The sequence below is a fragment of the Dipodomys spectabilis genome, unplaced genomic scaffold, assembly GCF_019054845.1.
Source record: "Dipodomys spectabilis isolate Male_0828 unplaced genomic scaffold, ASM1905484v1 ptg000032l, whole genome shotgun sequence".
Classification (NCBI taxonomy): Eukaryota; Metazoa; Chordata; class Mammalia; order Rodentia; family Heteromyidae; genus Dipodomys; species Dipodomys spectabilis.
In genome coordinates, this window is record NW_024870709.1 from 1,499,099 (window position 1) to 1,520,558 (window position 21,460).

The window sequence follows — 21,460 nt, forward strand, 5'->3', positions numbered from 1 at the left end:
CACATGTGCTTTTTTTTTTTTTTCTGGTACCCAGGAGATAAATCATCTTGGTGTTTTCTTGTAGGAGCCAAGAACCAAGTCAGGGTTGGCTTAAAGAGGATTTCCCTGAACAGAAGGCTGTGTATTAATAAGCAGGAGACGGCCACGAGGCTTTCAAGATAATGCCAAATCTTCAGTAGCAGATTGCATGGCAGGCGGGCGGGCGGGCGCGAGAGAGCAGAGTCTACTCGTCAGTAGTGCATTTGTCCGTCATCTGCTGGCAGAACTCGGAGATGGCGCCACTCTGCCGCCCCTGCTCCCCTAGCTGCTGCTCCCGGGGGTCCACGGAGCTGGGGGGGGCCTCGCAGACACCCCGCTCACAGCTGGCCACCCCACTTCCCCGTCCGCTGGAAGGCAGCACTGAAGACACATGGGCTAAATTGAAAATGGACGGGAGTGTCAGTTCACCTTCAGTGGCACTTTTTCCTTTTTCTGAAAGTAAGAAGGAAAGGGGGCAATCTGAAGCTGAGTACTTGGCGAGTATCTGGATTTGCTCTTGACTCAAGGCAGCTTCTTTACAGACTTGCTGGCAAAGTCCAGTTAGGTTCTGCTTTGTTTCCCCCAGAGTGGACAAAATGTGATCTCGCTCCTTCAGCAAACTCTCCTTTTCATTTTGCTGTGAGGAGAGAGAGAACATGATGACTGGTGTTAATTTAGTGCAATCAATGTGTAGGAGATGATCAACATTCAGTATCTTGGGTGCGATCTCATTAGATGAGAGTGTGTGGCATTCTCCAAAATATAGGGAAACTACCAAAGGTCCAAAACTCTTACAATCCAGACGTTCCCACTTTAGAAAGCTAGTTCTGGTAAACACGCAAATCTTCCAGCAGGTCTGGGGCCAAGCCTCCACTCTGAAACATTGCACACTCCGTGGGAAACACTGAATATCAAATATGCAAAGTAGGAAAGGAAACTATATAGTCACTTTAGGGGACAACCTGGCAATTTTCCAGAGTCTAGATTTACAGATTGCAGAGAAATGAGTATGAACTAGACATGTGGGGTGGATTACAAAAAAAAAAGTTACAACAGTACACATAGCTTAATTACTGAGACTCACTCTGTTGCTAGATTTAATTAAGGCCACTTTCAAGGCCCAGTACCACGACTTGAATTCAGGGCCTCCAAGGGCTGAAGCCACACACACCCAGCCTGTCTGGCTTAAGATTATCTTTCCGATAGGGTCTGCAGTCCTCCTGTCTCCACGAAGATCACAAAGATGTGACGACTACTTTTCTGGAGCAGTTACTTTGTGCCAGCTCTGAACTAAATGTTTTCAATATGTCATCTCAGTTTTATAATCTACACAATGACTGTTGATCTACGTCAGATTAAACCCACAGAACAGAATGAAGAATTTAACATGTTCAGAGATTACAAAGCTAGTAAATAAGTTAGTAAAACTATGAAGAATGTGAGGTTAGCCCGGTTTTTATTTTTTTATTACTCCAACTTAATGATGTTGCCCCTTTAAGAAAGCCTACCTCAGAATTTTTCCCCAAAGTTGTCCCGATCCTTCTCTTCCTCCCCTGTCACACATCACAGCTAAGGGTGCGCTGGCTTCTTGCCTCGCCTGCCCCATCCTTCCAGTTCTACTGTTTCATTGCTCCCAACCTACCATGAGCTAGGAAGCTTAATAAGCTGTTTATAAGGTTAAGAGTTAATAAATGCTGATAGGAAGCCCAAGGCTTCTGTTTGTTCTCTTGCTTTCTGCTTGCTAACAGGTCAAGGTTACATTGAAAAGGATTATTTCACAGAGCTAATCTCTGTCAGGCTTTTAGACTCTCTTCTTGGCATCAAAGTAGCTAAAAAGTAATATGAACTTTGATCTGTACAAATGCTGTTATAATCTTATAAAAATATTTCTACAAAATTAGGTGATAATCTAATGTTTGGTGGCTTTCTGGATTATTTTTAGGCCAGATAACAACTTGAGGAGATACACAATAAATAGTTTATTTTATCATGTATACAATATAGGCTTTTATTGCAAAGTGTTTCTCAGATTTGTTTAGGTTTCTAGAAAAATCATTCTGTTCTAAACAGTAATAAGTACAGGTCAAGAATGAACACATATGTATGTAGGATGTGTGTGTGTGTGTGTGTGTGTGTGTAGACCCACAATCATTGTTCAGTCTATATGTTTGTTCTGACACAGAGTTTGTCAGTAACAGTCTTCAGATGCACTAGACTAGATCCACAGGCTCCCAGTGGACAAGACTAGTAACTGCTGTTACCTCCTAGGTATACATTAATATGATGTGTGCCCTTTCTTTTCTGTGGACTCTCAGAAACCAATCCAAATGAAGATGCAAAAAAAGCTCCCAGGAGAAAGTGGAAAGGCCCTTCCTTCAGTCACAGCAATATTCAATCATGAATTCTGGTACCATAGTTGAAAGAATCTCTTCTAAATAGCCTTTGACAAAATGTCAACTGCTGGTTGGTCTCTTAAATTAAATATGAATAAGGAAAATAATGAATATTTTATTTCTTGCAAATCGCTTACAGATGGTATGAGGACTAGAAATACTTTGTAATTTCTGCTCTTCATGTAAATATGCATGATCAGCAGACAGTCCTACTCCACCCACCCCATACTACATGAGGGATGACTTCATTCTTTAAGGAGATTTGCTTCTTCACAATAACTGAAACAAACAAACAGCCAAGGTTCCCCACCACACCACTTCCACACATTCAAATGCTCCCACCTGCTCCTCTACACTGCAAGCTGACTCCAGCTGACTCCTACAGGGCCAAGGTTCTGAGCAGTTAGCTGATTGCTATTTCCATTTCACTCTATTTTTCTTGTTTTTGATGCTGGTCCTGGGACCTGAACTCAAAACCTGGGCATTGCTCCTGAGCTTTTGTACTCAAGGCTAGCATTCTACCACTTGAGACCACTTCTGGCTTTTTGGTGGGAGAATAGTCATCTTATTGGTTTTGAGCTGCAATCCTCAGATTGCAGCCTCCTCAGTAGATAGGATTACAGGCATGAGCCACTGGTACCCAGCCATTTTACAAATTTACTATGGTAGTACTCAGAGAAACAGCTATTCTGCACTTCATGACAACAAAAATACTCTACAGCCCTCCTTTGAATAGCTGGCATATGATATTCATTCAAATGTAAGGTTGTTCTTTTTTTAAAATTTAAATTGTTTTTTAAAATTTAAATATGACTCAGCCAATAAAGATAGTAGCCCACAGATCTAGGACCAAAAGAGCTAGGTAAGAAGCCTGTTTGTTTTTTGTTTGTTTTTTGTTGTTGTTGTTTTTAATGGCAATTTTAAATGCTAGTTTTTACTTACTGGTAATTGTGCAAAAACACCAATTTAAAACTGCACAGTAAAACAGTCATGTAAATCAAAAATTAAGCAGTAAATATGGAATAAATTTTAAGCCAAGAACCATGTTCCTTCAAAACTAATATCACAGAATACAACCCCAATCATTTAATTAAAATAAATCCGGAGAACTCTCTCAGTTAGTATTTAGTACCTAGAATCAAAGGCTTTCTCTGCCTTGATACTTTACTTTCCAGGAAAGTGTAAATAATTCTAATTTTGAGCAGTTTACTAAGCTCAAAATAACAAAGGAAATAATTGGTATAATTTATTCCATTTTTCAACTGGCATCATCAACTAATACAATGTTAACAAGCTCTCTGCTAGAAAATGGTCACTCAAGAAACAGTTCAGAGAAATCTACAAGTGGTCATTGCAAACAAAAATCACTCAATTTTACTCATAAAAGATAAAATGAAGCTACCAGGAGAAACCACTTCTCATTATGAGACTGAGTAAAATCCAGAGGTGGACAGTAACTTTTGGCAATGAACAAAGACGGGCTCACTGCTGGAGGGAAGGCAAAGCAGTTCCCCGCTCTTGACGGGTCCATTAGTATTTCACAGCCTTACACCGGTGCTTGTCACACATCCAACAATCCAATTTTAAACCTCTCTCTCTCTGTGCATCACACTACCCAAGGAAACAGTATGAAAAAAGAAGAGCCAGTAAGAGACTGGACTGACCACTGCATGACAGAGCAGGAGACCACGGGGGAAACTGGTCCCCACAAACTTCTGAAGAATAAGTGTGCACTCAGTGTATATAAAATACTTCACATGGCAGCAAGGGAACTCTGTGTACACACAAAATCTCAACTTGTTTCTAGGAAGCCAAATTCAGAGACAAATGTGCACTTCCAGCTTAGTATATGTAAAAATTAAATAGAAGGAGTAAATACACAGAGAAATAAACTAAAAAGGTGTCAGACCAATTTAAATTAAAAGAATAAGCTTAATGCCAAACGCTGGTGGATCACACCTGTAATCCTAGTTAGTCAGGAGGCTGAGGTCTGAGGATCACAGTGCCAAGCCGGCCTGGGCAGGAAAGTCTGAGAGACTCTTATCTCCAAGTAATCCTCAAAAAGTGGAAGGTGGCACTGTGGTTCAAGCAGTAGAATACCTTGAGCAAAAGAAGCTCAGAGACAGGCCTGAGGCCCTGAGTTCAAGCCCCAGGACAAAAAAGAAAGTAGAGAGGTTTGGAGAAATGGGCAAGTCCAAATCTTGGGAGAAAATAATCAAAGATAAGCCACAGGGTAATGTGCTAGATGGCATAGAAACTCTAACATGGTCTGTCAAAAAGAAAGCGAGGGCTACAAGGGGTCCCCCTAGCCAAAAGGGTTTTGGAGGCAAAATCGAACAGACTAATGACTACTATTAATTATAAGAAATGGATTGAGGCAAGCACTGGTTGCTCATACCTGTAATCTTAGCTATTCAGGAGGCTGAGATATAAGGATCACAGTTCAAAGCTAGCCTGGGCAGAAAAGTCCCTGTGAGACTCTTATCTCCAATTAACCACTCAAAAAACAAAAGTGGTGCTGTGGCTCTAGCCTTGAGCACAAAAAGCCTCAGGGACAGCACCTGGGCCCAGAGTTCAAGTCCCAAAACTGCCGGAAGGAAGTGAAGGAGGGAGGGAAGGAGGGAGGGAGGGAGGGAGAGAAAGGAAGGAAGGAAGGAAGGAAGGAAGGAGGAAAGAAAGAAGGAAAGAGAAAGAAAGGGATTAGAAAAAAATTATCCAGGAGTCAACAGGGCAGTAAATGGAAAAGTAAAAAAGGGGGGACACAATAACAAAGATAAAAAGAGGAATTCAAGAACAAAGATAAATGACGTGAAAGAATTAGAAAAATCATTATTCTATAACCCTCATTATTCTATAATCCTCATTCATGCAAGCTAATAAGAGGTGGAAAGCCAGATTTTCACAAAGTATCTGAGAAACAATTCACAGCTCGCTGAGCAATGAGAAGAGCAAACAAATAACTGAAGAAACCTGGCAGGTCCCACCCCTGCCTGGAGACCCTGTGACACCATATGTCCCTGGTGACATCACATGAAGGACAGAACACCAAGGAATTCAGATAACTCAATTCAGGTAACTCAAACAGCTCCACCATCCATAGAATTAGAGGATGGAGGAACGAGCTAAAGTCATGCAGAAGCAATCGGACAATGCTAAAAATAAGACAAAAATCTGATCTAGGGTCTTTCAAAACTATTACCATTTTAAAAATCGGGAAGGGGTAGGGAGGAGTTAGGGAGGGAAAAATTGGGAGAAAATGAGGGAAGAAGTTAACACTGTTCAAAAAGTAATGTACTCATTACCTGATCTGTGTAACTGCAATCCCTCTGTACATCACCTTTACAATAAAAATTGATTAAAAAAACTGATTTAAGAGGGCTGGGAAGGTGGCTCAGTGGTAGAGTGCTTGCCTTGCACGCATGGGACCCTCAGTTCGATTCCTCAGCACCACATAAGCAGAAAAAGCAGAAAATGGCACTGTAGCTCAAGTGGTAGAGCACTAGCCTTGAGCTGAAGAGTTGAGGGACAGTGTCCAGGCTTAAGAGTTCAGGCCCCATGACCCATCAAAAAAAAATTGATTTTAAACTGACAAAGCATTAATTATGTGATGCTTGGATTTTAATGTGGAAAAAATAAAACAGTTATCTTTATTTAGGATAACTTAAATAAGGACTTTATCCTTAGTTTATATAATACCAAGCATTTGTACATTTCCTCAAACATGATAAAAATTTTATGCATAGGTATGAATGTCTATTTTCAGAAAATGCACACTTAAGCATTCAGGGATGAAGTATCATAATGTGGTAGTTTTCAAACAGTTCCTGAAATAAAAATGAAAGAAAGAGTCAGAGAAGACAGACAGCAAGTGGCAGAACAAGACTGACAGTGAGACACATCGGGCTTCTGTTTTCACCAAAATAGCCGAGAAACCAATTACCTTGTGATGGAAAGCCACAAGCAAGTGTTCTGTTGGCTTTTATTAAAGTGAGAGAGGCAGAATTTTCAGTTTAGGCAGAGACACTAGGAAGGAAGCCAGCAGAGGGAGAAAAATCTCAACAAAAATTAATAATATGGTTATAAGAAATGCATAGTAAAAGGTGTGCACTGGTGGGTCATAATTATAATCCTAGCTATTCAGGAGGCTGAGGTCTGAGGATCCTGGTTCAAAGCCAGCCAGGGCAGGAAAGTCTGTGAGACTCTCACCTCCAATCAACTACCAGAAAACCAGAAGTGGAGCTATGGCTCAATGTGCTCAATGTAGCATTGAGCAAAAGATCTCAAAGACAGCACCCAGACCCTGAGTTCAAGCACCACAGCCAAAAGAAAAAGGAAGAGAGGAAGAGAGAGGAGGGGAGGGGAGGAGAGATGCATGGTATTTGCTATTTTAAGTTCTTTAGACATATGAACTCATTTATTCTTCCTAAATGAGCACCCTGTCTGTAAGGAAGGAAACATCGTCCACTTACAGATGAGAAATCAAGTAGCCATTCCAAAGGGACTCTGTGCCCCATCCCAAAAATTCCACACGTTTAACCATGCCAACTTCCACCTTTTCTCTTTAGCAAAGGTAGCAAAGCCTTTTCATCCTAGATGTACACATGAAATTTATGAACTATACCCAAGCAATCTTATGTCTACCTTCAATCAAGAAACATAAATGAGCCTTGGAACTAGGGAATATAGTAATGGTAAGAGATAATACAAGTAGAGCTGTGGCTCAAATGAGAGTGCCAGCCTCAAGCTGGAGAGTGAAGTCCTGAGTTCAAGCCCTGGTACCAGCGTATGAGAGAGAGAAAGAGAGAGAGAGAGAGAGAGAGAGAGGAAAAGAGAGAGGGAGAGAGGGAGGAAGAGAGAGAGGGGGGAAGCAGAAGAGGAAGAGGAAGAGAGAAGAGAGAAGATAATAGTTATTCTCAAATAGAACCACATAGAATTCATGTATAAAATGGAACAAAACTGGATGTTCTTCTTTTTTTTTTTAAGAAGAGTAAGAGACACAGATATATTGTACTGACAACTATAAACTGTATCTAGGAAAATCAAGGGAATATAAGAAGTTGAACTCAGCACAACTTCAAACTGCTCCATGCAACACAGCAGCAGGCACGCACGTGTGTGCTACAACACAAGCTCTGAATGTCTATGTCATGCTAGGCCCCATCTAAAGGCGGTGTGAAGGTGCCAGAGTGACAGTGTGCATTACAACATGGCTACCACATCTTCTTTGATCCTAACTTCAATTCCTCAGTATTATCAGATCGATTTTTTTTTTGTTTTTCTGCCAGCATGTGGGCTTGAACTCAAGACCTGAGTGCCGTCCCTTAGCTTTTCTCCTCAAGGCTGGCACTCTGCCACTTGAGCCACAGCTCAACTTGTGGCTTTTTGGTGGTCCACTGGAGATAAGAATCTCATTCTTTCTTTCCCTGAGCTGGTTTTGAACTGTAATCCTCAGATCTCAGCCTCCTAAGAAGCTAGGATTACAGCTGTGAAACACAAGCTCAGATCAGCTTCCCTGAATCTCTCTCCTGCCTCCATCTTTTTGTTTGAGACTCCAACTTGGTACCTGATGCTTTCGCTCACTGGCTAGTGCTCTACCAATTGAGCCATGCCTCTACCCTCATCTTTCATCTTTTTCCTAACTGAACATACATGATATACATATATATATAATAAAATCTAAAACTTTTCTTGAAAGCTTTAGCTAAAGGGACACTTCTGAATTGTACTATATAACTGCCCCTCTCCTAGAATGTTTACAGCTGGAGACTCGTTACCATCACAACCTGAAGTCTGCACCACTAAGAAAGAAAGACACAAAGCTGAACCCTGGAGAATGTGTTCTCTGCTCCAAGGCTGTCCTGGGCTCCATGTGGACACTGCCCTGAGCTGGCTGTCCTATCACCGTTCTCTTCTAATACGACCTGCCTTCCTTTCACTAATCGTGAGGACAAGGAGAAAAGGGAGCAAATTAACTGACGTTTTAGTTCCTTCGGGTATTAATGGAAGGTACAGTAAGTGTTGATAAGCAAGCACTGTTCTCACTTGATCTCAGTCTATCCTCAAATTTTCTATTTAGACCACCATCATCTCAGACTTGTTTTTGTTTTTGTTTTTCCCTCAGAAGAAAGAAACTGGCTAGGTTGGTCTGTTTTTTTTTTTTTTTTTGGTACCCACCAAAAAATGCAATGCAAGTGTATTAAACTACTGAGCTAGAAATTTTAGCTTTTACAGATGCCAAATACATCATAGAGACAATAAATTTTTTTAATCAGGCTGTAGTGAACCACTAACAATTGGACAGTAAAAAGTCATTCTTAATTTGAAAATCTTTCTTTAAAAAAAACTACTCAGAAATACTTCTCGAGTTACCAATCATAGTGTATCACTTTAACAATGTAGAAGAGTCACAAGTGAAATAGCCCACGAAATCCTCACTTTCTTACTTGCTCATCTTCCTTGGAAATGTCATATCAAGTTTCTGAAGATTATAAATTTCACAAGAACATGAAACTGAGTGTTATGTCTTACCTAAGAATCTAGCAATTTCCACAAAAGAGGTTGGGGGCGGGGGACGGGGGAGGAGTCTCCTCCGCAAAGAAAGGAAGTGTTGGAATTCTAATGACCATGACAAGAAGAAAGCCCGGCGCTCACCAGCTTCTCGATCTCAGATTCGAGGTTCTGGATGCAGTCCAGCTTCCTCTTGCGGCAGCGCTGGGCAGCAATCCTGTTCTTACTCCTTCTGCGGATATCGTGAATGCAGTCCAGTTGTTCCGGGGTCAACTTGTGCATCTTCAGCAGGGACTGGAAGTCATTCCTCGAGAGGGAGATGATTCGCTGTGCGTTAAACGGAAGTTTTACCTGGAATGTGCAATAAACCTTAGTATTCATAGTGGTGTTTTGTGGTGATATTCTGGGAAGATAAAAATTATACATCTAGATATCTTAGAGATCTTAACGTGGGATTTCTAAAAGTAAAAAGAGGACTCAATTTTCCAACTGCCATATAGAGAGTACAAATTTCTATTTCTAGTCACCAAGAGAGAATTCGGAGACAAATTGAGAAGTAATTACTTTTTTTCATGCAACTAGACATATCCGTCCAAATATTAATGGGTTCAAAATGGAAAGATGGAATTTAAGTTATTTAATACCTCAGAGATTTAAGCTTCTTTCTAAAGTATTTTTAATATGCTCCTTCTTAACCCAAATGTAAGATCTATTTCATTCTCTGAATAGTGTTACTACATAGCACTGATTTAATAGGATATAATTATCCTAGAACCTTCTAAAGCATTTGGAAATTTTATTTTTGTGTCTCAAAAAAATGACAGTTTCATATTATTCATTTTAAAAACTATACTTCTTACTTGCCAGGTAGAAAAGGCTTGAGAAGTCATTTTTAACTTACTTAAATTTGAAAAGAGAAGACAACCTTTCTTTTTCAATAACAAAAATATTGGTCAGTCTGGCAGTATACTACACTTACCCTTCAAGACCACAGAAATTAGTCATGCAAAAAAGTCTAAAAATTTTACCATCTTATGGTACCTAATGTGAAATGCTTAAATGTCATATATATCTACACATACCACCCGTGTTATACATATGATTTTTTTTTTTTTTTTTTTGGTCAGTCCTGAGGCCTGAACTCTGGGCCTGGGCGCTGTCCCTCAGCTCTTTAGCTCAAGGTTAGCACTCTACCACTTGAGCCACAGCGCCACTTCCAGCTTTTTTTCTGCTTATGTGGTTCTGAGGATTGAACCCAGGGCCTCATGCATGCAAGGCAAGCACTCTACCACTGAGCCACCTTCCCAGCCCCCAATTTGCCTGCTTCCAAAGCCAAGAAAGTAGCATCCTCTTTCAAACTTATTGTAAAGGCCGCTCCAGGATGGCGAGCAGACTCCACCCTCCTCTCAGCAAAGTTTCCGCCCAGTACCTAGGCAACTGGCACCTGGAAGAGGTCATAGCTAAGTTCAAGTCTCAGAACTGGCAAAGAAAGAAAGAAAGAAAGAAAGAAAGAAAGAAAGAAAGAAAGAAAGAAAGAAAGAAAGAAAGAAAGAAAGAAAGAAAGAAAGAAAGAAAGAAAGAAAGAAAGAAAGAAAGAAAGAAAGAGAGAGAGAGAAAGAAAGAGAAAGAAAGAAAGAAAGAAAGAAAGGAAGGAAGGAAGGAAGGAAAGAAAGAGAAAGGAAGGAAAGAAAGAAGGAAGGAAGGAAGGAAGGAAGGAAGGTAGGTAGGAGAAAAGAGAAAAGGAGGGAAATTCTTTATTTGCTACAACATGGGCAAACTTGGAGGACATTATGCTAAGTAAAATAATCCAAATACTGGTGAGCCAAGCCCATATGATCTTTCCTCCTTTATGAGGTAAGTAAACTAGTTAAACCTACAGAACCTGGGTATGGGGGTATTTACTAGAAGGAAAGAAAGCAGATAGTTGTTGTTCAGTGGATATTTGCTAAAATATTGTGTAGTTAACAATACTGCATGATGCCCTTCAATTGTTACAGAGGTAGAACTCACGTCACCACAGTTTTATGAAAAGTCAATAAAATGCAAGAAAGGGGAAAATACAGGCTAGGACAAAATAATCCATAAAACAAAATTACAGCTGGGCATCGGTAGGCCATCCATGCCTGCAATCCTAGCTACTTGGGAGGCTTAGTTTATGAGGATCCACTGTTCAAGGCCACGCTGGGTTGAAAAGTTCACGTAAGTCTTTCTCAACAGAGAGCTGGAGTTGACCATGCCTGTTTCCCCTGTTCAGCAGGAAAAGTAACATAGATGGGTCACACCTAGACAGAAAGCTAGACTCCACCTCAACAACGAAACAGCAAAATCAGGGCTACAGGTACAGCTTGACAGTAAGACCTGCCTTGCAAATATCAGGACCCAACTAAAAATCAAAACATTAAATTATGTAACTGTGACTCCTCTGTACATCACCTTTACAATAAAAATTAAATAGCAAGCAAAATACGAATTCCAATGATAAAAGAAATTCAGTGTCTGAAAAACATGAACCCTGACTTCTGATTTTTTTTTTAAAGAAAGAACTGGCTCTGGTCACTACTAAATATTAACCTTTTACAAGGAGTAGCTGCTAGAGACATACCCGTGCACACTCAGGGTACACAGGTCAGCCTGGCAGGAATAACGGGACACCAGCCATCCGCGTGTTGGCTTCAAGCTAGCACAGGACATTCATTCAACCAGTGCCTGAGAAGGCTAAGGGGGATTTTAAACACCAACGAAAGACTTGACATCAGAAGCCACATTCCCACAGCCAGCAGCTGCGAAGCCTCGGTTCTGGAACCAGACCATGGGGGGGGGGGGGGGGGGTGTCCGAGGCCTGGGGCGGAGAGGCCGCGCGGCCCGAGCCTCCTGGGACCGACACCTCACAGCCCAGCCGCGTGCGCTCTCCCCCGAGCTTGGCCTGACTACCACTACTTGAAATGTTGGGACATCCACGTCTCTCCAACTCAGGTGGAAGAGAAAAACCAACGACAACAACGACAACACCGGGTTCCGGTGCCTCCCAGCTACTCGGGAGGCTGAGATCTGAGGATCGCGGTTCAAAGCCAGCCCGGGCTGGAAAGTCCGTGAGACTCTTATGTCCAATAAACCACCAGAAAACCGGAAGTGACCCTGTGGTTCAAGCGGTAGAGCGCTCGGCCTTGAGCTGAAGAGCACAGGGGCAGCGCCCAGGCCCGGAGTTCAAGCCCCACCTCCGACCAAAGCAAATAAATAAGAAGGCAGAAAATGAAAAAAGCTACCATGCCGGGCGCTCGCCCTCGGCATGTGTCCCGGTGTCCGGGTATCCCGGTGACCGGGTATCCCGGTGACCGGGTGTCCCTGTGACCAGGTATCCGAGTGTCCCGGTGACCGGGTGCCCAGGTGTCCGGGTGCCCCGGTGTCCCGGTGTCCCTGTGTCCCGGTGTCCGGGTGCCCCGGTGTCCCTGTGTCCCGGTGTCCGGGTGCCCCGGTGTCCCGGTGTCCCAGTGTCCCTGTGTCCAGGTGCCCCGGTGTCCCTGTGTCCCGGTGTCCGGGTGCCCCGGTGTCCCTGTGTCCCGGTGTCCCGGTGTACCGGTGTCACGGTGTCCAGGTGTCCCGGTGTCCGGGTGCCCCGGTGTCCCTGTGTCCCTGTGTCCAGGTGCCCCGGTGTCCCTGTGTCCCGGTGTCCGGGTGCCCCGGTGTCCCTGTGTCCCGGTGTCCCGGTGTACCGGTGTCACGGTGTCCGGGTGTCCCGGTGTCCGGGTGCTCCGGTGTCCCGGTGGCCCGGTGTCCCTGTGTCCCGGTGTCCGGGTGCCCCGGTGTCCCTGTGTCCCGGTGTCCCAGTGTCCCTGTGTCCCGGTGTCCGGGTGCTCCGGTGTCCCTGTGTCCCGGTGTCCGGGTGCTCCGGTGTCCCTGTGTCCCGGTGTCCGGGTGCCCCGGTGTCCCTGTGTCCCGGTGTCCCAGTGTCCCTGTGTCCCGGTGTCCGGGTGCTCCGGTGTCCCTGTGTCCCGGTGTCCGGGTGCTCTGGTGTCCCGGTGTCCCAGTGTCCCTGTGTCCCGGTGTCCGGGTGTCCCTGTGTCCCTGTGTCCCGGTGCTCCGGTGTCCCGGTGTCCCTGTGTCCCTGTGTCCCGGTGTCCCGGTGTACCGGTGTACCGGTGTCACGGTGTCCGGGTGCCCCGGTGTCCGGGTGCCCCGGTGTCCGGGTGCCCGGGTGCCCCGGTGTCCGGGTGCCCCGGTGTCCCCGTGCCCCGGTGTCCCCGTGCCTCGGTGTCCCCGTGCCCAGGCGTTCCGAGGACCCCCGCCGCGGCGCTCACCTCGCACTCCTGCTCTCTGGCCGAGCAGGACTCGCTGTCGCCCTCCGTGTCCGTCTCCGAGTCGTCGCCCAGGCTGATCACGCAGGCGTAGGGGCAGGGCTCCTGCTGGGGCTCGGACGCGTAGCCGTCGTTCCCCGCCTCCAAGCCGCCGGCGCAGCCCTCGGCACCCAGGGTGCTGATGAAGGGGCAGTGGACGGAGCTCAGCGTGGCGAAGGTCCGCGGGCCCGGCTCCGGGCTCTCGCTGATCCGGATGCCCAGCCAGGGGCACTCGGGGCGCTTCTGGGCGTGGCTGGGCTCGGGGCCCTCCCCGGCCGGCGCCGGGGACGGCCGCGTGTGGCCAGGCGGCTCCGGGGGGCACACGTCGCTCCAGAAGCCCTTGGCCAGGTGCTCGGCCACCTCCCGCTCCACGCTGCTGCGGTCGCCGGGCGCCAGGCCGCCCTCGTCCTGCGGGGCGCCCAGGTCCGGCTCCGGGTAGGGTTCCTGCGGGTCGCGGTCCGCGCCCGCCCCAGGCGCCTCTGCCTTCACCGCGGGGCCCTGCGGGCCGGCGAAGTTCGAGTCGCAGGGTGGGTCGTACGGGGGGTGCAGGAGGGACAGGGCGAAGAGCCCGGGCGCCCCCTCCGCCGGGCCGTCGCTCCCGGCCGCGGGGCCGCCGCGGGGGAGGGCGGCCCCCTGCGCATGCGCGGGCTCCGCGGCGGGCGTCCGCCCATCCGGGGCCGCCGCCCGCGGGCACCCGTTCTCGGGCAGCTCGTTTGGCTGACCGGCGCCGGCTTCCACCACCCGGCCTCGGTCCGTTCCGAAGGCTTTCTGGAATTTTCTGTACTTAGGGCATAAGGACGGCAGGCCCGGGGCGGCCGCGGCGTCCTGGTCCGGGCACGGGGATTCGAAGGCGTGGCCGGCGCCGTCCTCCGCGCTCCCGGGGCACCTCTGGAGTGCGCACGGCGGGGTCTGGGCACTGTTCGTCTCCAGGAGTTCGTGGCCGTCGTCAGCAGCCAGGTCTTTGGGGTCGGTGTGGGGGTCGTGCGGTGCGCAGCCGGGGCTGGGCGGGCTCGGGGGCCGCTGGGCGGCGTTGGCGGGGGCGGAGGCGGCGTGGGGGGCGGCGGAGGCGGAGGCGGAGGCGGCGGCGGCCGAGTCCATGAACTTGAACCTGAGGAACTGGAAGCAGGACTCCTCCACGTCGTGCACGCGGAGCAGAGCCACGCACCTGCAGACCTCCTCCACGTTGTCCCCGCTCAGGACCAGCTTGGCCGTGTAGGCGAACTGGATCAGGGGTTCAAAGCCCTTGACCGTCACCTGGGAACGCACAGGACAAGGACAGACCTGTGAGGGGGAAGGGCGGCCATTCCTTGGTGCAATAACAACACTAACAGGAATAACAACAGCGGAGACCTTGGGTTTCCGTGCAGCCGCATGTGACCGTCCGTGGACGGCTTGCAGTCACCCTCGGGGTCCTCCTGCCTCCCTCCTAGGATGCTGTCAGGATGGGATTCGAGGTCCACCGCCCAGTGACTAAAGCTAAGGTTCCGGGAGGTGACGAGCCAGCGCCGGGCCGCGTGCCCAGACCGAGATGATAAACCAGAGTCCGGCGCCTGTGTGTAGCTGTCGGTCCCGGGGCTTGAACCCGGGGCCTCGGCGCCGTCCCCGAGCTCTTCAGCTCGAGGCCAGCGCCTGAGTGGTTTCTTGGCGATCAGGGGCTCACGGCCTTTCCTGCCCGGGCTGGCTTTGAACCGCGATCCTCAGAGCCCTCCGCCCTCCCGAGTGGCCTGGAACCCCCACGGGCGCCAGGGGTGGGCGGAGGGGCGCTCACCTCCTCGGGCAGCGTGATGCTCAGCTCGGCCTCGGCGTGGCCCACGACCCGCGCGTGGAAGTAGCTGCTGCAGGCCGCCAGCACGGCGCGGTGCGCGCGGAAGCGCCGGCCCTGCACCAGCACCGTGAGGTCGCACAGCACGTCCTTCTGGCGCTGCTCGTTGAGGCCGAGCAGCACGTGGGTGCTGTGCACCGACGACTCGTAGGCGAACACCGCGCTCTCGCTCACCGACATCCTGCACGACACACGGCCTTGGGACGGGCAGCGAGGTGCATGCTTCAACCGTCATTCGCCTGCAAGACACCGCGGGGGGTGGGGGGGAAGGGGCTGTAGTCTTGTCATTCGCCTGCAAGACACCGCGGGGGGTGGGGGGGAAGGGGCTGTAGTCTTGCTTTCAAGGGTGCAGGAGACATTGCAACCAAGCACCAGCACCACGGCCTCCAGAGACGCCACTGGGGTCCTATGTGTGCACGTGCTGGCTCTGGGGCTTGAGCTCAGGGCCCTGCACTGTCCCCGGCACCCACCCAGGTCAAAGCTTGTGCCCTGCCACCCCTCCACTTCCAGCTTTTTGCTGGGTAAGCAGTGTTTCATGAATGTGTTCCTGCCCAGACTGGCTTCAGTCCTCAGCCTCCTGAAAAGCTAGGCTTAGAGGCTTTTTTTAACCCCCCCCCCCCCAGTATTATGCCTGTGGGGTTACCATATATTGGGGTTTTTTGTTTTTTGTCGGCTATGGGGCTTGAACTCAGGGCTGGGGCACTGTCCCTGAGCTCTTTGAACTGGGCTGGCTTTGAACCAAACTGATTCTCAGATCTCAGCCTCTTGAGTAGCTCAAATTACAGGCAATGAGCCACCAGTGCCCAACTGGTATGTATTTTTTGGCTAAACATTTCTGATAACTCCTATGTTTCAACAGTTTGAGAAAGCAAGAGTTTGCCTGTGTGATGAATGATAAAGGGTGTTTTGATGACGAGGCAGTTTTGCTTGTGGCCTGTCTCTATAGCGTGGTCAGCCCTGGTGTGTAGAAAGGCTCGTGACTGCTAAGCAAGTGTGTGCTTGTTTCTTCTGTATTGCAGGAACTTGGGACTGAGATGTAGCTCACTGGCAAAGCACTTGCCTAGCAAAGGAAATGTCCTGGGTTTGATTCTCAGTACCAAATAGGAAAAAAAAAAAAAAAAAACAGCTAAAAAAAAAATAGGAAGTTGACTGTGCAGAACTGCGCTCCAGAGTAAAGCAGTAAACTTCCTGTCAGTTGTTGGGAGTAGGAATGGAGGGTGTGGGTGGCCATAAACTCAGCAAAGGAGCAAATGTCACTGCAGAGGGATCTGCTCCATTCCACACGAAAGTGAAAGGAGAAAGGAGGTAATGAAAGTTCTGGAAGACCAGTCTCTGATCAGGCTGAGTCAAAACACATGAAATCCATCTAGTTTACTTACTACTTACTTTTAATGTGTGTGTGTGTGTGTCCTGAGGCTTGAACTAAGTGCTTGGGCACTGTTCCTGAGCTTTTTTGTGCTCTACCACTTGAGCCACAGTGCCACTTCTGGCATGTCAGTAGTTTATTGAAGGTAAGAGGCTCACAACTTTCCTGCCCAGGCTGCTTCAAACCACAATCCTCAGATCTCAAGCTCCTGAGCAGCCGAGATTACAGGTGTCAGCCACTGTCACCAACACGACCTATTTTTAAAGATCTCAAAACAGCTGAAATATTAAGCTCTTCCAAAGCAGGCCATGAGAACACACTCTCTCCCTGGGTGGTGAACTTGCCCTCAGGTGAATTGGTCTGCACACATCTTCCACTGGTTCTGCATGCCACATGACATCATAGGTCACTTCAAAAAAACGTTTATTATGTTTTTAAGTATTTGTACAACAAAGGGGTAGTTACTTCAAAATTAAATACGAGAATGAATACAACATCTTGAGTTGTGTGTACTCTTACAAAGCAAGAATAAGGTCCTTTTTGAGATTCCCTCTCACTTTTAACTTGTCAGCCAAAGGAATGCCTGTTAGGAATAGGAGAGGCACCTTCACTAAAAGAAATACCCCCAGCCCCACCCCATCTTCTGCAGGAAGAACCATAGGCCCATCTTCTCCAGGGTGCTCAACCACAAGGGTCTTAGTCCCCAAGCCTCCTTATGCTTTCCTGGCATTGGCTTGGAAATCCTTCAAAGCATGCTAGTTTTGTGTTAAAGGCTGCCACTGCTGGAACTGTCACAGGCAGGAAGAGCCATGCAAGCATGCAGAGCAGGATGGCTCAACGTGTATGGCAAGGCACCCAAGCCAGGCTCGGACTGCCAAGTTCCACGCCAGTCCTGTGGCCTCTCTCTGCACAGGTCTTCTGTCTGCACTGCCACAGTGCTGACCTATACCACCATCAATCAGCCCCTGCCTGCAGACACGCTCTTTGACCTTTGCAATGGTTGCATTCACACATGTACAAATATGTTTATCAAATGCATTCCACACATCATTATTTAGCCTTACGACGTGAAAAGTTCTCTGGGTATTTTCTACTCTATTAAAAAAAAAATAATTGACCCTATCCCCACCTCCAAACAGTGTGATTCAGTTACTATTTTCTATCACTTGGCCTGTTTGTTTCTGGATTTTGTTTGGTTTGTCTGTTTTGCTTATATCAGACAATGCTTGAGTTAAATTTAATTTGGCCAAGGAAAGGTTAATGAGATGGACCCCAGAAGCTCAGAATCCTGCCTTCCTGTGTCATTTGCTTTGGATACCTGTGTCCTCACCAGGACAGGAGAATAACAGAATGGGGGTGTGGCCAGTCCATCTCCAAGTGATGGCCAGTTGAAGACAGGGGGCGGGTCTAACAGAATCACTTCGCAGCCTGCATTCCTCAAAAGCGCTGGTTTAGCTCCGTGCTGGTGTCTCACGCCTGTAATCCTAACTACTCAGGAGGCTGTGATCTAAGGATCATGTTTAAAGCCAGCCTGGGCTGGGAAGTCCAGGAGAATTATCTTCAATTAACCACCAAAAACAAAAGCTGGAAGTGGAACTACGGCACAAGTGGTAGAACATTAGCCTTGAACATAAAAAGCTCAGAAACAGCACCAAGGTCCTGAGTTCAAGCTCCAAGACCAGCGCATGTGTGTGCACGCGCGCACACACACAGCACTGGATTGATTTGAAAGAAAATTACCTGGTATTGCTTTGTTACGAAAAAGAAAAAAATCCCGGTCATGATCCACTCAACGGTTAGAGCAGTCACCATCCACCACCATTGAACACAGGTGTGGCGGATCCACGGATTCAGGTTTGGAACCTGTACTGTCTGGGTTCACATCTCAGCTCTGCCATTTCCTTGGCCAAGCCCGTCAGCCCCACTGCGGGTTCCCGCACACAGGTGCAGCAAAACCGCCGCACAGGCATGGTGTGAAGCTGACAGGATGAGGGAGAAGGGCACAGCACAGTGTCCAGCCCATGGCAAGCAAACACCAAACAGGAGCTGCTACTTCCTACGGTGACAATATTCACCAAAGCCTTCCACCTGGCAGGCGCTCTCAGATCTCCAAATGACTGGCTCCCTATGCAAGTCATTTCTCTGATCAACTTTTCATCTATTTACTCTAGACTCCTCTCATCTGTCTCCCTCGCTTGCTACTCTCTGGCCCCACCATCTCTTCCTCCCTGCCCCTGGCCAACACACTTCCTACAGATCTCAGGGCCTTTGCACACACTCTGCCCTGCTGCCTGGACTTCTCCCCAGCTGAAGCTGGCTAGCTAACTCCTCACCTTTTTAGGTCCTTGGCATACATGTTCCAGTCTTGTGTGGCTTGTTCCCTGCCAGAATCCAAGTAAAACAGAGTACTTGGCCCAGTTCCAGGCACTTGTGCTGAATGAATGACTACAAAGCCAGATCGTCGAGATCTTCCAAACACACAGTCCAGTTGGTTACTCCAATATAAACGGAAATGCCACAGAGCCAAGCATGCAGAAAGAAGCTTGTGAATGACTTTTTCAGGACTACAGAGGGCACATGGGAGCCTGGCCCACTTCTTTGGGCGCTACACACATTCCTACAAGACAACTGGCCAAAGACCCAGTGCTGGCTGCTACACACTGAGCAGGCACAAAGGCCACACAGGAAGGAAAGCATCTGGCCTTACTGCCCAGCACTAGGCAACACCTAAATTCTAAGGTGTTCCGGCTGGGCACTGGTAACTCATGCCTGCAATCCTAGCTACTCAGAAGGCTGAGATCCGAGGATCGAGGTTCGAAGCCAAACAGAACAGGAAAGTGTGAGACTATTACACCCAAAAAGGCAGAAGTGGAGCTGTGGTTCAAGTGGTAGCAAAAAAAAAAGCAGCTCAGGGACAGCGCTCAGGCCCTCAGGGACAGCGCTCAGGCCCTGAGTTCAAACCCTAGGATGGGCACCAAAAATTAAATAAATAAAAAGAGAAAAGGAAAATGTTCTAAAACCCCATTTTCCTAGTTATTGAAGTGAGGTGGCTATAAGGAGCCCATTTTCACCCACTAACCTAATTAAGAGATGACCACACAGTTCCTACCACCAGCAATATGGCACCAAGACACCACTCAGCCCTGAAAAGTAGAACAAAACACCCCAGCCCTCTACACCTAAAACTGCTTTTGACTCAGGAATGTCAAGATTAGCTTCTTTGTTACACCTGATTCTCCCCCCTTTATTGTTAAGTGTTCGTACTGTTATTATACTTCAAAAGGAAAGTGTGGTGCCCAGGCCAGATAGCATTCACCAATGCGTTTTTAGGTCTCCCTGCCTGAATTTGGAAATAATGTCAGCTATTTTTTCTTTCTCTCTTTTTTTAAGTATTATAGATTGAACTCGGGATCTTTGGCTCACTAGGTGAGTGCTCTGCCACTTAACCATAACTCTACCACCTTTTTTTCTTTAAGTTTGTTTTGAATAGGATCTTGTACTTCTGCCTGGCATTTGAGGAGCTGGGATTACAGGAGCTTACTACCACACTAGGCCCTGCTAAGTATATTGGCCTTTATAAAAAGGTAGTGTCTTAGAGATAGGAAGCCTGGTTAACTCCTCAGAAGCTGCCTTCCTCTCCTTCTACTGTCAGTGCATTTCTGTGACTTTCTTCTGGATACTGAAGTCAGCACCCTGTCTGCTACTCCTGCATCACCCTGACAGAGGGCGGCGTCTTTAAAGGCACAAAACTCAGGCAAATTCCTCTCATCACATTTTCCCTTAGTTCTCACCAAAGTTTCAAATCCTCTAAGTCACTTCCTGTTACAACACATTCAAGATACCCAGAATTTGAGTGTTCTTCTGAAATTAGTGAACCCTTTATCTTCAATATTTCAAGATGATGATGCTGGGGGCCAGTGGCTCAGCCTGTCATCCTGGATACCCAGGAGGCTGAGATCTGAGGATCACAATTCAAAGCCAGCCCAGGCAGGAAAAGTCCATGAGACTCTTATCTCCAATAAACCACTCAGAAAACCGCAAGTGGTGTTGTGGCTCAAGTGGTAGAGCACTAGCCTTGAGCTAAAGAGCTGAGGGACAGCATCCAAGCCCAGAGTTCAAGCCTCCCTATGGACAAAAAAAAAAAAGATGATGGCAAAGACCTAACATTATCATGTGTGTACACCTTTGGTCTCCTTTAGTCCTTTTAAGATCTTATATTTAAAAAGAAAAAATGTAAATTTCAGGTAGAAATGCCCATGAAAGAATCTTCTCAAAGCCATAGTTATTCTTTACATGACATTCAATTGTTAAAGAAACTCTCCTTGAAACATCAAAAATTCTTTGGAGGGCTGGGAATGTGGCTCAGTGGTAGAATTGTTGCCTGGCTTGCATGAAGTTCGATTCCTCAGTACTATATAAACAGAAAAAGCTAGAAGTGTTACTGCGGCTCAAGTGGTAGAGTGCTAGCCTTGAGCAAAAAAGCATTCAGGGAAAGTGACCAGGCCCTGAGTTCAAGCCCCAGGACTGGAAGAAAAGGAGAATGTTTAAGATAGTATTCTTGGGCTGGGAAGGTGGCTCAGTGGTAGAGTGCTTGCCTTGCATGCATGAGGCCCTGGGTTCAATTACTCAGCACCACATAAACAGAAAAAGCCAGAAGTGGCGCTGTGGCTCAAGTGATAGAGTGCTAGCCTTGAGTTCAACCCCTACAACCAACCAAAAAAGATAGTATTCTTCCCTAAAACCTAAAATTGGAATCACCTGCTGGGAAACAGAAATAGAGGAGTAACTTGCCATACTCCAGTGACTCATGCCTTAATCCTAGCTCCTTTGGAGGTTAAAATCTGAGGATCATGATTCAAATCTAGCCCAGGCAAAAAAAACCTGTGAGACTCGTATCTTCAATAAACTATCAAAAGGCTGGAAGTGGAGCTGTGGCACACGTGGTAGAGTGCTAGCCTTGAACAAAAGACAGCTCAGGGACAATGCCTAGGCCCTGAGTTCAAGTACCAGAAAAGGCGCGCAT

General features: G+C 47.4%; 1 protein-coding gene across 1 annotated transcript in view; it reads right to left on the minus strand.

Moving 5' to 3' along the window:
* Positions 1–4: 4 nt before the first annotated feature.
* The window catches only part of Bach1 (BTB domain and CNC homolog 1), a 36,249-nt gene continuing 14,793 nt past the window's right edge, over positions 5–21,460 (minus strand). Inside the window, exons 2-6 of the mRNA XM_042676936.1 lie at positions 15,018–15,310; positions 14,330–14,503; positions 13,214–14,269; positions 9,063–9,269; positions 5–655 (exon numbers count right to left, since the gene is read on the minus strand). Coding sequence (XP_042532870.1) covers positions 224–655; positions 9,063–9,269; positions 13,214–14,269; positions 14,330–14,503; positions 15,018–15,251 — 2,103 coding nt within the window. The 5' untranslated portion in view covers positions 15,252–15,310 and the 3' untranslated portion in view covers positions 5–223. The remainder of the gene's footprint in view (positions 656–9,062; positions 9,270–13,213; positions 14,270–14,329; positions 14,504–15,017; positions 15,311–21,460) is intronic.